This window comes from Spermophilus citellus (assembly GCF_964194105.1).
Source record: "Spermophilus citellus genome assembly, chromosome: X".
In the NCBI taxonomy this organism is placed as follows: domain Eukaryota; kingdom Metazoa; phylum Chordata; class Mammalia; order Rodentia; family Sciuridae; genus Spermophilus; species Spermophilus citellus.
Genome location: NC_138190.1, coordinates 127,715,957 through 127,735,306, shown reverse-complemented (window position 1 = coordinate 127,735,306; position 19,350 = coordinate 127,715,957). Strand labels below are relative to the sequence as shown.

At 36.9% G+C, this 19,350-nt stretch overlaps 1 protein-coding gene across 1 annotated transcript; it reads right to left on the bottom strand.

The window, feature by feature from the left end:
- Positions 1–314: 314 nt before the first annotated feature.
- Positions 315–1,241, bottom strand: OR13H1 (olfactory receptor family 13 subfamily H member 1; the record flags this gene model as incomplete). The annotated part of the gene is made up of 1 exon (XM_081277865.1): positions 315–1,241. The coding sequence occupies one exon, from the start codon at positions 1,239–1,241 to the stop codon at positions 315–317; it is 927 nt and encodes a 308-aa protein (XP_081133991.1).
- Between the last annotated feature and the right edge of the window lie 18,109 nt (positions 1,242–19,350).

Sequence of the window (19,350 nt, the reverse complement as noted above, 5' to 3'; positions counted from 1 at the left end):
AATGTCTCAAATGGGAATTTAAATCTCAATGGGGTTGTAGCTCAGTAGTAGAATGATTGCCTAGGACATGTAAGGTACAGAGTTTGATCCTCAGCACCACATAAAAATAAATAAAGTTATTATGTCCATCTACTATTAAAAACTTTTAAAAAATCTCAATAGGGATAATATTTTGGGGCAGGAACACTTGCTGAGACTTTTCACATGTCAATTATCTACAATTCCAAAGTTAAAATCAGATTCCTTTAAACAACTTTCCCCATCAGTGAATACATAACTGAGTGTTATTTTAAAAGTTTAGAAGCAAAGCAAGGTTATGCCATTTTTGCCATAACTTTCCTCATTGCCCCTTTAACATCCTTATTCCTCAGGCTATATATCAGAGGATTCAGCATGGGTGTCAAAGCCCCATAAAACACTGAGATAAACTTGTCCTGGTCAGGGGAGGACTTGGACTGAGGTTTTATATACATGGAGATGGTTGTGCCATAGAAGATTGTCACCACAGTCAGGTGAGAACCACAAGTAGAAAAGGCCTTGAACTTTCCCTGGGCTGAGCGAATCCTCAGGACAGCAGCAGCAATTCGGACATAGGAGAGGAGGACAAACCCAAAGGGTAGAAGCAGAGTGAAGACACCAGTGATGAGGATCATAAGCTCATTGACACTGGTATCAGAACATGCCAGCTTAAGGAGGGAGAGAATCTCACAGACAAAATGGTTGATGACATTAGCCCCACAGAAGCGAAGCCTCAGGGATAAGACGAGCATGGCACTGAGTACCACTGATACCCCCCACAAGCTCACAGCCAGCCAAAGGCACACTGGGCCATTCATGACCATGGAATAGTGCAGGGGACTACTGATAGCAACCACACGGTCATAGGCCATGACAGCCAGTAGGAGACATTCTGCTGTGGCTAAGGCTAAGGAGACACTCATTTGGGTGAAACATTGTGAGTAAGAGAGGTAGGGATGGATAGAGAAACAATGCACTAAGGCCTGAGGCATGGAGGCTGTGCCATAGCAAAGGTCTAAGAAAGACAGGTTACTAAGGAAGAAATACATTGGAGTGTGGAGGTGAGGATCAAAGAGGATTAGAAAGATGATAATTCCATTCCCCAACAACGTGCAGAGGTAAGTTATCAGCAGCATGGTGAAAAATGTGTCTCTCCACTCAGGATAGTTAGAGATGCCAATGAGAAAAAATCCAAACTCTGCTGTGTCATTGTCCTTGGCCATCTGTCCCTTTTGCTACTCTTCATTAAATGGGTGCCAATGGAGCTGCTTAGTTTCACCTAAAAGAATGAGAATAAAAATGGAAGGTATGAGAAAGGTGGAAAGAACTATGGTGTGCAAGGTCATTATCTTTGCCCTAGTCAGAGAGATGGAACATAAATGGGATATCTATATTGGGAACAGAGGCAAAACTAAAAATTCCCTCCTTGACTCCAAGAAAATGGAAAGTTCCTCACCCTTTTGAAAATAGTTATATGACAATATCCTCTGCCAGATGCCTTCTTGGATAATTTTTTTTTCCCCAAAAAAGAGATGGAGGGCCATCTTCCTGGCTTTCTCACTCATTCTCCATTTTCTAAGTCAAATCTAATGAATAGACACAATAGCACCTCAGTCATCTTGAGTTACTGATCTTAATCAAAAGGGGATCTTCTGATGGATGATATGTCTAGGTAAAATTTTGTCTATTCTTATGAACAGACTCACTCCTGATTATGCAATCTCCATTTCCCATCATGCCAGGATTTACCATGATGCCTGACAGAGTATTTCTTTGGCTTGAACAAATATTATATAAAGGGGAAAGTTCCTGGATTCCCTGAGGTCTGTGAGAACCCTCTGCTAACACCCTCAGTTGAAGTTACATTTCTAGGGTCTCCTATGTTTTCTACACTGTGATTGTTGAGCCCTAAGGAATGTGAAAAATGTAATGTGATATTTCCAAAAGAATGGGTGTGTGGTGAGAGGAAGGCTTGAGTGATAGCTTACAAGATAAGACTTTCCTTTCCCACTATAATCAATGTCTTTTCCACATCTCTCTTTATTTTTCTTATAGCATTTCCAAATATCAAAATTACATTAGTAATTTGATTATTATTTGTCTCCCACTCAAATGTAAATCAATTGAGGACAAGGACCTCATTTATTTTGTTTGCTGATATATCCCTGGCACCTGGAACAGTACTTGGGGACATCACAGGGATCAAACAAATATTAAATGAATATATAAATTACTAAGCATTCTTTAGGATTATCCACAACCTAACTACTCCTCTTGCCATCTTTATTGCCATCCTTTATTGTAAGATATTTTCATTACTCACCTGGATATTGTCAGTTACATCTTTATTGGTTTCCCTGTTTCTGGTTTTGTCCCCATTCAGTTAAAAATTAATTAGTTAAACTATAAATCTAGTCATGTCTCTCCTGTATTCAAAATATATATTTTTTTCTATTGAGGTATGACTTACATACAAAATGTATACATTTTTAATGTGAACATCTTCATAAGTTTGAAGATAGGTACACATTCATAAAACAGCCAACATAAATAATGTTATAAGTCTAGAGGTATAGTTCAGTGATAGAGCTATTGCCTAGCATTGATGAGGTCCTGGTTCTGTCCCCAAAACCACAGAGACAGAAAAGAGAGAAGAAAGAAGAGAGAAAGCCATAAGTATAACCATCACCTCTAAAAGTTTCCCCTCTCTCTTCTTATAAGAACATTTATCAGATCTACTTACTAACAAAAATTTTAAGTTGCAATACCATATTGTTAACTACAGCTTTCCATTTCACTCTCATTAAACACCAGTCTCTTTACTATGACCCATTTAGCCTTACATGGTTTGCCTCTCCCTCAACTCTTTTACCCCAATTCATAGTATCCTTTCTTTGGTCAACTTTGCTCTGGTCACAATGGCCACCTCAGTATTCCCCACTCAACCTATATCTATTTCTCAGGATTTTTTAGTATTTATTTTTTTTATTTGTAGTTGGACACAATACCTTTATTCCATTCATTTATTTTTTTTTTTTTATGTGGGGCTGGAATTGTGACTCAGCGGTAGAGCACTTGCCTAGCATGTGCAGGGACCTGGGTTTGATCCTCAGCACCTTTATTTATTTTTATGTGGTGCTGAGGATCAAACCCAGTGCCCAACCCGCACTAGGCAAGCACTCTACTGCTGAGCTACAACCCTAGCCCTCAGAATTTTTGATCTTGCTGCTCCAGTTATGAAAGAACTGTTTCTCCATATTTATGAAACCCAACATTTTTACATTGCTTACTTTTTGACTCTTTATTCAGGAGGCATTTTTTTTTTCAGTGAGCTCTTCCTGGGCTACTCTGTCTAAAAGTTCATGTCTATTGTCTGATATTTTATATCCCTCATTTCTACATTATTTTCTTCACAGAACTACCTTTAGCATGCTGTATACCTTATCTATTAAGTATTTGTATTGATCATTTCTCTCAACTAGAATGTATGCTCAATGACTTTAGAAAATGTGTTTGTTTTGTTCATTGCTGTATACCCTGAACCTAGAATGGTGCCTGATACAAAATAGGTGACCAGTAAGTATTTGCCAAATAAGTATGTGAATGGAGTATTTTAACAGTTCCATATTGAAAGAAAACCTCTCTTTCTTTTTCCTTTGACATTGTTGTTTATATGCCAAGAATCCCTGAAAAAATATATGCACACACATATATACCTTCATAAAACTAATTCTCTTTTCTCTTTCTGACCCCCGCTCCTTGAAGCCTCCAGTACTCACTGACTATGTCTGTAGGCAAGTTTATTCCCCTCACTTGGCCTAAATTTTTATTTGCAATCTGGCTCAACCAGATTAGTCCTTCTAACTCTAACAATGTAGGATTCTCTCACTTCTCTCAGATGAAATGGGGAAAAAAACCCTTATTTCTCAGAGCAAAGGAATGCATTACATTCTCCTCCTTTGTTGGAGAGGCATATGGGCTGTAAAAGAGTGTGTTAAGGAATGGTGCTTCTCTAACCACCTCTGAGGTGGTACACTCACTTGTCTTTATAAGTCTTTAGGAAACAGTAGCAGAGCTTGTGGCATACACAGAGGGAAATAAGAAAAAAGTCTTTAGGAAAGATCTCATAAGTGCCCCCTGCTATGCCTTGGCCTCCCACTAAACTTGTACCTATGTCTCATTCTCTATCTTGCTCAGCTTCTCAGACAAGCTAAATACATAAGAAAGTTAGGTCCATGAAATGAAAGTGTTTGCCAATAGTGAAGAAGCAAACAAGTACAAGAAATGGAGGAGGTGTTGACTTGCCCTCACAGGAGTGTCCTCAGAGCTTAAGAGCCTTACTGCTGCTTTTGCCTTCATTTATCAGAGAACCTTGAGAAAGAGGTTTTGCCTTGCACTGCTACTATCTTTGCAAGTAAAGATTGAGAAAATCATCTTTACAGAACAAAAATGCAGAAAGATATGAATCAAATGGCTACATGAAACAGTGCTTTGCCACCTGTATTTTAAGTTGGTACAGTCATATCTTCACATTTAAAAAAATAATTGGCAGTATGTTTATCTACCAATTATATACACATTGGCTATTTACAGTTCAATATCTAAAAAGTGATTGGCAGGCTACAGATGGGAAGATGAACTGGTTTTTCCATAGATGTGGACAGCAGATTATTATGCTATAGTTCTCTTGGAACTCCATAAAATACACTGATTCTGATGTTAAATATTAAATATTGATAAATATGTGTTTTTCCCTCCTCATGTGAATCTATCATTTCCAATAAACCACAGTATGTATTTTTTTCCAATATTGAAGGAGGGCTTACAAAGAATATATTGCTCAGTCTCTCATGAACCTAATAGAAAGAATTGATGAGCCATTTGACTATGGCTGTGAGATGGACTTGTTTTTAAATGGTGTTAAGATTACTGGCAGAGGTTGGGATTGAACCCATGACCTTGCCCCCATTAATACAATGCTTGGACCTATGGAACTAAAATTAATGACAATTTTTTCTCTCACACTTAAAGACTACTCAGTATCTAAATTGAGGAACATATTTTTCATTAAGTCTAGACCTGCCTTCCAAAGACAGTGCTGAGTGTCTCATCCCAGAATGACCATTAAAATATTCCTGGAAACTGGGTGCAATATGTTTCCTGTCTTAATACTATTACCTGCAATTCTTTAAACAGGTTAATTTCCTTTAACTAATGGCTTCCATTTGCCTCCATAGAGATTGCCCATGCCAGATAGATGGTTAGAGACCCCACAAAAAGGAGAAAGGGAGAAAAAGAAAAGAAACAATCTACTCACCATTGAAGGTCTCTCTCAAGTGCTAGTACATGGATTAGAATAGAACTGCTCAGAAGAATAATTCTCCAAGACTTGCCAGGTTTGGTACTCTCACAATCTCCCTGAAAACTCCCAAATGCCTGTAAATCTCTGAGGATAGAAAATTCTTTTAGATTAGGTCAAATCTCTAACCCTTTGATCTCCTGCCCTTGGTAATGGTGTCTAATTAAATTATTTAAGTTCTTGGGCAAACATTTCTTTCAATGACATTTGACTCATATACAGCCTCATTCAATCTCCCCTAAAAAGTTATAATATGTAGAGAAGATGGAGGTCACTTGAATGCTCTGCATTAAGCCTTTAGATTAAGATATCTTTTACCTCTTGACAATGTTTACATATTATTTTGTCTTGGTGACCTGGAGCCCAACTAAACCCAATTGTCACTTTCTTTATAAAGCATGGAGACAATAACCAAATATTTTGCACCCAGGTCTTTAAGCCAAATTAGATGACTTCCAGGAGAAGTGCTAGGCTCCATACATAACCAACCCAGTTTCCTATTTTTTTTCTCCCCCACTATGCTGGACAGTGAAAATATACAATCTGATATCCCAAGTTCCTGCTATTCCATGGTCAGAAAAAAAGATCTAATGGTAGTCTGTCTGCCCACCAACACTGGGAAGTGGTCTGAAGCATTTTAAAAACATGACACAAATACTGAAACCAAAAATGTCTTTTGGTTATTGCTCAATTTTCCAGAATATATAACTGACTAGAACCTGCCCTTCATTGAGCAGTTTGATTTATAGAAACTGGGCCATATCTCCTCTTTTCTCCATTGATTCCCAAATCCATGGATCTATATGTTTATCTACAGGCTGTCACCAAGCCTCTATCTCTGGAAGCATATTTGGCTCAGCACTAAATCTATAAATCTTACATCTTTGGCTTTCACATAATGTCTGGGGTCCAATTCTCTTCCAGATTCAATTCCGAATGTAGGGAGTAAGTTGATGAGCTGCACAGTCACTTAAATAAGTTGAAGTTCCAAAGTGCTACCAGATCATTTATCTCATGAGTAGAGTTCAAAGTTTCTGATCTTCACCAGAAAGGAATAATTAACTTCGAAGAGCTTCAGGGACCTCATCCCAAACAGGCAATTAAAATTTGCCAAATCAGAACTGTTTGGAAAAAAAGTGGCACTTTGTGTAGGGAAAGCAAATATAGAGAAAAGAGACCTTTGAGACCATGGGACTTTCATATATCACTGCTAGGTTTGCCAGAGAACTGAGAAATAATTCTTTTTTATTTTGGTCCATAGTTTTTTCACATTCTTTCTGTATGAAATTGGTGTCATGACAGAGCCTGCAGCTGGTGGAGAAATGTCTATCAGGGGACAGCTGGGATAGAGAGTGCACAACATGTGTTATTGAACTCCACGTTGAAATAGCCCTTATGTTTGCCTTTCTGGCCCCACTTTCTCTACCCCAGCCTGCTCAAACTGCCTCTATGGGCTCTTTTTTCAACTGTATCAAGACTATGTTCCCTTACCTGACAGGCAAGGTCAACTATAGCAATGCTTCATCTGTTAGTTAACATTTGTTCATCCATTCATATATGAATACATTTACTCAACAAATATTTTAGGAGCACCCATGATATGTCAGGCAATGTGTTTGACACTGAAGATACAATGGCACAAAAAAGATTCTAGACATGCTTTCTACTTTCAGGGAGCTTACTGTTTGGTGCAGGAAACTGATATTAACCGAAAAAGATTATAAATACGCACCTGTGGTAAGTACTATGCAGTACTGCAGGATTTGTTATTGATTCACATATCCTCCTCTGTCTACATGGCTCCTCAACATGAACTCTCCATTAAAGTGAAAGTAATTCCTATGTGGCTTCATGAATACCCTTGTTCTCACTCCTAGTCCTTCTGAACCAATACTTCTGATGCTCTAATAATTTGTAAAACAAAACCTACCAATCAAGTTTTAAGGCTCAGCCTAGTTCACAATTTTTTAATATTTCTATGTTATCTGATGCTTGAGTTATACCACAGGTATCCTGAGGACAGATCATTGTTTTACTTCTTTAATATTTTAGTGATAGTGGCAGTATATACAATATAAGGTAATGGGAGGCAGTTGGGGGAGTGATTAAGGAGCCTTCCTACTTCTGTAAACTTTCTCAAGTAATCTGAAGAGTCTGGACCTAATTTTTCTTGTTTATAAAATGAGTAAATACATGTAAAATGCTCAGAGCAGTGAGGGCATGCAAAATCTCAATAAGTGTTAGTATGATAGTTATTTTTACTTTCCCAAAAGCCTTCACATAAATTGGTATCTACATTTTATAGATGAGAAAATGGAGGTCTAAAGCAATCAAGTTAATTTGTCAAAGATCACAAATTAATTAGAAACAGAGATGGCTAGGAAACTTAGATCTTCTCAATTCCAAACCAGTGCCTTTTGAGAAATTATCCATATGATCTTTTGCTTGATGCTTGCCTTGAGGACTATGGTTCAGTTATTCTATGTAGTAAGATTTTGTCCAGGTCTAACTCAAAGTGGCATGATATGGGTATCTATCTTTAGATGAAGCTCAGTTCACTGTCAATGAAAATACATTAATATGTAGGATATCATATCAGTTCTTCTGAGGATAATTTAGCTTTAGTTAGCATCATGGCCACTAAATGCATCTGTAATATGTCATTTTTTAAAAAAATTGGCCAGAAGCCACTTTGGAAAGCAATATGGAGATTCCTGGGAAAGCTGGGAATGGAACCACCGTTTGACCCAGCTATTCCCCTTCTCAGACTATTCCCTAAAGGTCTTAAAAGAGCGTACTCTAGGGATACTGCTACATCGATGTTCATAGCAGCACAATTCACAATAGCTAGACTGTGGAACCAACCTAGATGCCCTTTAATAGATGAATGGATAAAAAATGTGGCATTTATACACAATGGAGTATTACTCTGCACTAAAAAATGACAAAATCATGGCATTTGCAGGGAAATGGATGGCATTAGAGCAGATTATGCTAAGTGAAGCCAGCCAATCCCTAAAAAACAAATGCCAAATGTCTTCTTTGATATAAGTAGGGCAACTAAGAACAGAGCAGGGAGGAAGATCATGAGAAGAAGATCACCATTAAACAGGGATGAGAGGTGAGAGGGAAAGGGAGAGAGAAGGGAAAATGCATGAAAATGGAAGGAGACCCTCATAGTTATACAAAATTACATATAAGAGGAGCTGAAGGGAAAGGGGGAAAAACAAGAGAGAGAAATGAATTACAGTAGATGGGGTAGAGAAAGAAGATGGGAGGGGAGGGGTGGGGAGACAGTAGAGGATAGGAAGGGCAGCAGAATACAACAGACACTAGTATGGCAGTATGTAAAAACGTGGATGCGTAACCGATGTGATTCTGCAATCTGTATATGGGGTAAAAATGGGAGTTCATAATCCGCTTGAATCAAATGTATGAAATATGATATGTCAAGAACTATCTAATGTTTTGAACAACTAATAATAATAAAAAAATAAAATAAAATTGGCCAGAAGGGAGAACCTAACACAAGGTGTCTGGCTTTGAGCAAGTCATTACAATTTTCTGAGCCTGTTTCTTTTGCCATACAGACCATTTCTGAAGCCCATTCTAGTTATGGCATTCTTGAATAAACTGTTTCTAGCATTTCTTTTGTAAGGAGGTCATAAAATTCATTCTTATATATGGATAACAACTAAAGAAATTATCTTAAACCTAGTGAAAAAATGTGCCTGGGCAAATCTGGGTTAAAGTGAAAAGAGAAACATTAATGAGTTCTGTAACCTAGTAAAAGGATGGACCTTAATAGTCAAATGAAGGTCTTAGGACACTGAGTAGCAGGAATTGCAGTCAAAAGGAAAGATTCAGCACTTGGGGACTGAGCTAATGGAAATACATTTCACTTCTATGGAAAGATTGTGATTAGCGGAAGACCCCATTTAGTAACTCTTGTTTCCAGTGCACTTTAAAAAAATTCATAGATGACAAGCAAAACAGAGAGCACATAGTTTATTTCAGAGGTTTACATATGATCTAAGTAATTCCTTTTCATCCCTTGTCTTTGGGTACATGTATGGAGTTATGCATAAATTTACAATATTAATATAGCAAGTGAAAATTCTGCCATCTTGCTTTCCATTGTATTATGAGGTAGGCCTGGGCCATGTATTAAGAGCCACAGATTAACAGAAAAAAAGAAGTGATGGGGTATTGGAGAGGACTGACCAGCCGAACATTTCATAATAGCCTTTAAGAAAATTTCTTAGGAAATTTGTCTCAACATTGAAAAATGGTGTTCCTATCTTAAGTTGGAAAAATGTTCTTTCTCCCTGTGTTGCTTTGAGTTGGTCCCAGACAAGCAGAACATTTCTAATAGCTTTGTATCTCAGAGATTCCTCCAGGCTCAAGGGGCATGATTAGTCTCAGTGTACTGCTCAAAGTTCAGCAATTAAAAACTATTTCTTGCCAACCCTCAAAGATGCCACACTGGGCATTGTTAAGAAGTTGGCCGATTTGGCAGTTAACTTCACCTGAAACTTCTGGCCCCATAATGACATAATAATTGTAAACAGTGGGGAAAATGTAGACTACTTGCTCAAGATGAGAGTGGAAAAACTTTGAAGGCTTGTAAACAATGGGGAAAAAAGGTTCTAAGCAAACAGGAGATGAGCCATGGGAATTAGGTTCAAAACCTTTTTGAGTTTGACACAAGAGAGTTATAAGAAATGTGCTCACCTATTTTAAATGATACTGTTTTAGAATATGAGATGATCCCAGATGACCTCAACCTAAAAATGCAAAAGCCCTACAGGGAGATCTGGGTTCTAGTCTTGGCTCTGTCACAAACTTGCCTATGATTATAGTTAAGTTCATCCATCAATTTCTTCCTGTTTATGAAATAGTGAACAGTAATCTCTATCTTAAATACTGCCCATGAGTGATGTAAGGACCAAATTTTATATTCAGTGTAAAAGACACTTGAAGATATAAAAAAACTTACCAGTTCATGGTATTATGTTAAACACACAGTCTTAATGGAACTATAGCAAATCTATAGAACTCATGATTAGATGTAAATTTTAGATTGAACATATTGTGCTTTATTTCATTATTTTGGAGAATGAAAATTCATAGATGTACATGTTACCTCACTTAATTTCACATCAGACTTATGAAATAGGCAATAGCACCTTCATATGATCAGATTAGGAAACAATCTTGAAAAATGAAATGACTTACAAGGAAAGTGATAAGTAATGTGCCTAGAACATAATAAACACAACAAATAGTAATTAATATTATGGACATTATTTGTCATGTAGTTATTTGATGTATTCAGTTCAGGGACATTATTATGTTATTATTCCTGAGGAGGAACATGACTTGATAAAAACCTATGGACTCAGCACAGCTTGTAGAGATGTGGGACAGTGAACACTACATAGAGCTCAGGTTTCCAGAAAATTCAAATTACTTGACCTATTCATTCATTTATTCATGTACTCACTTAGTAAATAAATATACATTGACTATATATGTCAAAATATACCCTACTGTTATGTCTATCTAAAAACAACAAATAAAAAATAATTTTAAAATATGTCAGTAGTTCAATATTCAGAAATAATTAAGTCTAGGTTCCTAACTTCAATGTTATTATGATTTATTCAGGAAATACAGACATTTAAAAGAGCTCATGGAAAAAAAGTGTTAAGATACTTTGATAAGAATATCAGTGTTATGGTTTGGATATAAGCTTTCTCCCAAAAGCTCATGTCAGAAAATGCAGGAATATTCAGTGGTGAAATGATTAGATTATGAGAGTTATGACCTTATCAGTGGATTAATATGTTGGATTAATGTGATAGATTAATAATTTGAAAGGACTACTGGGTGGTAACTAAGCAGGTAGGGTGCGGCTGAAGAGTGTAGGTCATGGGGGAAAGGAGAGGTCTACCCTTGGGGATTATACTTTGTTCCTGGCTGCCGTGAGCTGAGAAGCTTTCCTCTGCCATATGCTTCTGCCTCAACTCAATTCCAGAGCAATGGAATTGGCTGACCATGGACTGAATTTATGCTAACTTGAGCAAGACCCTCTAAGGTCTTATGGAGTACAGCAGCAAAAACAACAACAACAACAACAACAACAACAAAAAACTAACACACCAACAATAATCAGAAATAGAGGAGAAACTGATCAGTTCTACTAGAGATGACAGGTTATCAAGTAAGGGCAGTCAAGGAGGTAATGTTTGAGCTAAGTATTTAAGATAAGTGGGTGCTTATCAGGAAGCATGTTAGAAGGTAGGAAAGAAAGTAATAGAGAAGTAGAAGTATGTACTAAGAGATATGAAATTACCTTCTTTGTTTAGGAAACCATAAGCAGCTCAGCACTGCTTCAGCCCCTGAGATATAGACAATGGGTTAAATAATTAGGTCACAGATTTAGGCACAGGTTAGATAATGAAAAGCCTTGGTCACTATATTAAGAACTTAGACTTTGTGGTAACAGTAGTGAATAGCCACTAATTTTGTTTTGAGAAAGATCATTCTGGTAGTGTTGTGTAAACTGTGTTGGGAGACAGTGAGACTCATTGGAAGACTGCTGAGGTAGACTAGATGACGTGAAAATCTAGGCATATCAGTAAAGATAGATAAGACTAAACAGATCTGAGATATTGAAAGACATAGTGCCACACTTGACACTTAATTGTCTTGAGTGGTAATAATGATACAGACATGGAGCAAGAAGTGTGAAATACAAGGTGTAGGTGAAAGTGACTAAATGGTTATGTTCACTAATGTTCACAATATAAGAGGAAAAGCAGGTAGGAAGGAGAGCTAACAGTTCAGTTTGAGGAGTGTTGAGTTTGAGAGATATTTGAGTGAAGATGTCTAAATCTGGAATGCAAAGAGAGATGTGACAATATTATATGAAGCAAGAACCATTGGTAAAATCAAAGCTATGACATAGATGATATCATCCAGAAATAACTAGCTTTAGGAATGTGGGTGCATTACCTTTCCATACTTCAGCTGCATTATCGTATGTAAAATGGGAACAATAATAGTTCATAGGATTTTGTGATATTAAAGGAGTTAATATTTGTTTTTAGAACAGTGCTTGACACTTAGGAAACAATATAAAAGATCATGCTAGACAAACAAAAGGAATGCAGAGTCCTTGAGAGCAGGATCTTCATTGCCATGTTTATTAATTTTCTAGCTGGTGTATACAGTTCTGAATGCTTTTTGTAAAATGAATGAATAAATTTTAAATTATTCCTGTGTCTCTTCAACTTTTTTTTAACTCCATAGAAAAGGCTGTTCTTAGAGAATTTATTTAGAATGTGAACAGTTAATTCAACAAAGAGAAATTTATAAGACTGAATTTTCTTTCTGTTTTCTTCTAAACAGGTTTATCAAGATACAACTTACATATCATACAATCCACCCATTTAAAGTATACAAGCAATACATTTTAGTATATTCATAGACACATACAACTAACACCACATTCAATTTTAGAATATTTTTATTACAAAAAAAGAATCCCTATAGCCTTTACCTATATCTACCACATTCCTCCAGCCCTGTTTTAAGCAATTCCTTATCTTTCCTTTATTTGTTTTAATCAGTTATACGTGGCAGTAGAATACATTTGATACATCATAGATAAATGGAGTATAACTTCTCATTCTTCTGGTTTTACATGATATAGAAATTGTCATGTAGTCATACATGGCAACTCCTAATCTTATGGAGAGAAATGACTTGGATCATGGTCTTTATCTGCCTTGGAGATGTGGCTGTGCTTTGTCCTGAGAACTTTCTGGGCAAAGGTACAGGATGAGATTGCCCAGGAGCTGTGGTAATGTCCTGCCTGAGGAAGTTCTGTGCAAAGGTACACAACAATAACAGTTTTGATCTTGAGCCCAGACACCAGCTGCTGGGGATAGAGAATTCTGAGCATAACAGGATAACCACAATATCTTGCAAGCACTGCAACCCTCAAGTCTGTCTGCTTTGCAGAAACTCTGGACAATGGGCTTCCTGGGCACAGCAGGATAATAACAGGTTGTTCCTAGCACACAGTAAAAGAGCTACAAAAATGTTTCTAGTTCTGTAACTTTTTAGTGTACAAAGAACAGCGTGTGCTAACTTCCTGACTGTGAGACCCTACATAATAAACATGCTACCCTAGCTCTGGGTCACTGTTGCTCCATTAGAATTTGGTCTCCCACCTGGTCCCAGCTTTCTCTCTATTAGTGTTTGTGTGTCTTTCTAAATCCCCCATTGCTGCTCACTGGTTTCTAGGGTTCAGTTGTTCAGGTCACAGCATAATCTACTTGCTGTTTCTCTATATTTACCTATTCTGAATTTTCATATGAATGGAATTACGTAATACGTGGACTTCCCTGACTGGCCTCTTTCACATAGCCTAATATGTTTAGGTTCATCCAAGTTGCAGCATGTATCAGCATTCCATTCCTTTACATAACTGAATAATATTCCATTGAATGGATACAACACATTGTGTTTATTCATTCATTTACTTATTGATGGATCTTTACATTGGCTCCATCTTTTGGATATTATGAAAAATGCCGCTATAACCATTGTGTACACATTTTTATGTGGAACAATATTTTCATTTCTCTTGAATATATACCTATGAGTAGAATTGCTGAGTAACAAATATGACTCTATACTTAATCATTTGAGGAATTAGCAGACTTTTTTTCAAATTGGTTGCATCATTTTAAATTCACACCAGCATTGTATGAAGGTTCTGATTTCCCCAAATCCCCACCAACACGTACTATTATCTTGTGTTTGATTCTATATATAATAGTGATTGTGAAGTAATGTCTTCACAACCACCAGGATTGTTTTGATTTGTGTTTTACTGATGACTAATTATGGAGTGCACCTTTTTTATAGGCTTCTTACCAATTTTTAAATCTATCTTGAAGAAATATCTAGTCACATAATTTATGCATTTAAAAACTTAATTTTCTTTAATTCTTAAAATGACTTTATTGGGGAGGAATTGATATGCAAGAACCAAATATTTGCATTTTAGTTATTAATACATAATAATTGTACAGATTCGTGGGATTCATTGTGTTATTCCCATACATTCCCATATCGTGTGCTGATCATGTCGTCTACGCTCTCCATCTTTCCCCTTTACCCCTCCTTTTGGCCCCCTTCCCAGTCCCTAATAACTCCTCTTGTACTTTCAGACTATTTTTTTAGCTTCCACATATGAGAGAAAATATGTGATACTTGTTTTTCTTTGTCTAGCTTATTTAGCTTAACATGATGCCCTCCAGTTCCATCCATTTTCATCCACCTAAGAATGACTGGATTTCATTCTTTGTATCTGAGTATGCTGACTTCATTTCCTTTGCTTATATACCAGGAGTTGTATAACTGGGTCATATTGTAATTCTATATTCAGGTTTTTGAGGAACTTTCTTACTGTTTTCCATAGTGGAAATTTACATTCCAACCAACAGTGGACAAGAGCTACTCTTTGTTTCACATCCAAGGATTTGATATTTTTTATTTTGATAATAGCCATTCTAACTCTTCTCTTTTGGGTATGCTGACCATGCAGACATTTGATCTTTTAATGGTGTCCCAGAGATCTTGACTGCTCCCTTCATTCCTTGTTATTTTCTTTTTTTCTGCCTGAATGTAATATTTCAAAAGACCTATCTTTAAAATCTGATATTCTTTCTTTCACTTCATCTAGTCTATTGTTGAAGCTTTACTGAATTTCTTATTGAACTTTTCATTTCCAAGATTTCTGTTTGGTCTTTTTCAATATCTCTATCTCTTGGTTGAATTTCTCATTCATATCCCACATTATCTTCCTTATTTCATTCAACAGTTTATCTGTACTCTCTTGGATATCATTCCTTTGAGCTGGGCATAGTGGTGCATACCTGTAAACCCAGTGGCTCAGGAGGATGAGGCAGGAGGATCTCAGGTTTAAAGCCATCCTCAGCAAAAGCGAGGCACTAAGCAACTCAGTGAGATCCTGTGTCTAAATAAAATACAAAATAGGGCTGGGGATGTGGCTCAGTGGTCAAGTACCCCTGAGTTCAATCCCCAGTACCCCCCCAATCATTCTTTTGAGTTCTGTATCAGGCATTTCATTCACTTTGATATCTTTAGAATGTTACTACAGTTATGAACATCATGAAGTGTCATATTATCTTTTTTTTCCTTTGTTGAGATTAGTCCACTCATCACAATGAACCTCTCTGATTTCATGTGATGACCTTCTTAGTAAGTGGTTTCTCTTGATGATATATCTTCTGATCTTGGTTTGTTGTATAATGTTAAACTTATTTCCAACTTAACAGTATAGTGTAATCATGCAGAAGCATCGTTGGCTAGATTAGAGGGATTAGACATAGTACATATTGTATTGGAGTCATAGAGACCAACTGTCACTGCGGGTCTCACAAGAGTGAGAAAACTCTGGTAATTTAGGAAGGTGTGATGTAATTAGCATGGAATATGGGGTTTATCCCCTGTCATTACTCCTATGGGAATGGTAGCTTCTATTAGGTGATGGGGGTTTCCATCAATATTGGCTCTGCTCCTTGAAAACAATTCTCATCCTGATTTTTCAAGAGCCTGAAGCTCCTGTCCTTTGATTAGACAATTGTGTGCATCCAGATGTTTCATGGAGAGATGTAGGAATTAGATTCATAGGCCCCCTCTGTGGCACACACATCCAATGTTGTCACAATGCACAATCTGACAGGGAGCTGATGCAAATGATGTAGAGGATCCACATAGGTATGTTTTCAACTAAAGTTGTGTTATTTCTCTCTGCTGATACTGTGAGGGTGTGTGTCCAGGTGTGGAACCTCAGACTCCCGTTAAATGTGCCTGCCTGGGAACAGGTCAAAAGCTGGGAGCTTTTATACACCTACTGTTTAAATTGAAGTGCCCATCAAGGTTCAAGCAAGACTGTGTCATGACTGGAACTGGCTATAATTCTTTCAGCTGGGCTGGAAATGTAGTTCAGTGGTAGAGTACCTGCCCAACACACATGAAGCCTTGACTTTGATTTCCAGTATTGCAAAAAGAAAAACCCCACAATAACAGGAAAAAAGAAAAGAATAAAAAAAAGAAAAACAATTGTTTTAAAATTAAAAAAATATTTTTCCTTTCAGTTGAGATTTTCTGCTTTTTTATTGTTTGTATTAATTATACAGAGTGGTGAATTTCATCTGACATACTCGTACATGCACATAACACAATTGATCAGCATCACTCCCTATTATCTTCCTTTATCCTCCCACATATACCTATCGTATCCCTCAATGGTCTTTCCTCTACTTTCATGACATCTTTACTTTTATTTCTCTCCAGCTTCCACATATGAAAGAAAACATGTGTCACTTGTTTTTCTGAGACTGGATGATTTTACTTAACATATGGTCTCTAGTTCCATCCATTTTCCTGAAAATGGCATAAATTCATTCTTCTTTATGGCTCAATAAAACTCCTTTGTGGATATATACCACATTTCTTTTAATTAACTTTTAATGGTATATTATAATTATACATAATAGTGGGATCCATTGTGATATATTTGTACATACACATAACATAATTTGGTCAATTTCATTCCCATTTGACCAAATTCTTTCCATCCATTTCTCCCATTCCCTGCTCTTCTTCCTGTTCTCTACTGATTTCCCTTCTAATTTCATCAGGTCCCCTTTTTATTTATTTATTTTTCTTCTATAGTTTCTGCATATGAAAGAAAACATATGACCCTTGACTTTCTGAATTCAGCTTATTTCACTTAATATAATGCTCTCAAGTTCCATCCATTTTCCTGTGGAGAACATAATTTTGTGTTCATTATGACTGATTAAAAAGTCTATTGTATATATTCCATATTTTCTTTATTCATTAATCTGCTGACAGACACTTAGGCTGATTCCACAATTTGAATATTATGAATTGTGTACTATACATGGGTATGCATGTATCTCTAAAATATGATTATTTTAATTCTTTTGGAGAAATACTAAGGAGTGGTATAGCTGCATCACATGGCAGTTCAATTTTTAGTTTTTTGAGGAACCTCATACTAATTTTCATAATGGCCATACTAATTTATATTTCCCCAATGGTGTATAAGGCTTTCTTTTTTTATTTTTTTTATTTTTTTTTTAATTTATTGTTGGTCATTCGAAACATTACAAAGTTCTTAATATATCATATTTCACAATTTGATTCAAGTGGGTTATGAACTCCCATTTTTACCCCGTATACAGATTGCTGTATCACATCAGTTACACTTCCATTGATTTACATATTGCCATTCTAGTGACTGATGTATTCTGCTGTTTATCCTGTTCTCTAGTATCCCCCTTCCCCGCCCCTCCCCTGCCCTCCCCTTTTCTCTCTCTACCCCCTCTACTGTAAATCATTTCTTCACTTGTATTATTTTTCTCTTACCCCTCCTTTCCTCTTATATGTAATTGAGTATGACCCTGAGGCTCACCTTCCAATTCCATGCGATTTCCCTTCTCTCTCCCTTTTCCTCCCACCTATCATCCCTGTTTAATGTTAATCTTCTTCTCAAGCTCTTCGTCCCTACCCTGTCCTTGGTTACTCCCCTTATATCAAAGAAGTCATTTGGCATTTGTTTTTTTAAGGATTGGCTAGCTTCGCTTAGCATAATCTGCTCTAATGCCATCCATTTCCCTCCAAATTCTATGATTTTGTCATTTCTTAATGCAGAGTAATACTCCATTGTGTATAAATGCCACATTTTTTATCCATTCATCTATTGAAGGGCATCTAGGTTGGTTCCACAATCTTGCTATCGTGAATTGTGCTGCTATGAACATCGATGTAGCAGTGTCCCTGTAGCATGCTCTTATTAGGTCTTTAGGGAATAGACCGAGAAGGGGAATAGCTGGGTCAAATGGTGGTTCCATTCCCAGCTTTCCAAGAAATCTCCATACTGCTTTCCAAATTGGCTGCACCAATTTGCAGTCCCACCAACAATGTACAAGTGTACCCTTTTCCCCACATCCTCGCCAGCACTTGTTGTTGTTGGACTTCCTAATGGCTGCCAATCTTACTGGAGTGAGATGGTATCTTAGGGTGGTTTTGATTTGCATTTCTCTGACTGCTAGTGATGGTGAGCATTTTTTCATTTACTTGTTAATTGATTGTATGTCCTCCTCTGAGAAGTGTCTGTTCAGGTCCTTGGCCCATTTGTTGATTGGGTTGTTTATTATCTTATTATCTAATTTTTTGAGTTCCTTGTATACTCTGGATATTAGGGCTCTATCTGAAGTGTGTGGAGTAAAGATTTGTTCCCAGGATGTAGGCTCCCTGTTTATCTCTCTTATTGTTTCTTTTGCTGAGAAAAAACTTTTTAGTTTGAGTAAGTCCCATTTGTTGATTCTAGTTGTTAACTCTTGCGCTATGGGTGTCCTATTGAGGAATTTGGAGCTCGACCCCACAGTATGTAGATCATAGCCAACTTTTTCTTCTATCAGACACCGTGTCTCTGATTTAATATAGAGCTCCTTAATCCATTTTGAGTTAACTTTTGTACATGGCGAGAGAAAAGGATTCAGTTTCATTTTGATGCAAATGGATTTCCAGTTTTCCCAGCACCATTTGTTGAAGATGCTATCCTTCCTCCATTGCATGCTTTTAGCCCCTTTATCAAATATAAGATAGTTGTAGTTTTGTGGATTGGTTACTGTGTCCTGTATTCTGTACCATTGGTCCACCCACCTGTTTTGGTACCAGTACCATGCTGTTTTTGTTACTATTGCTCTGTAGTATAGTTTGAAGTCTGGTATCGCTATACCGCCTGATTCACACTTCCTGCTTAGCATTGTTTTTGCTATTCTGGGTCTTTTATTATTCCATATGAATTTCATGATTGTTTTATCTATTTCTACAAG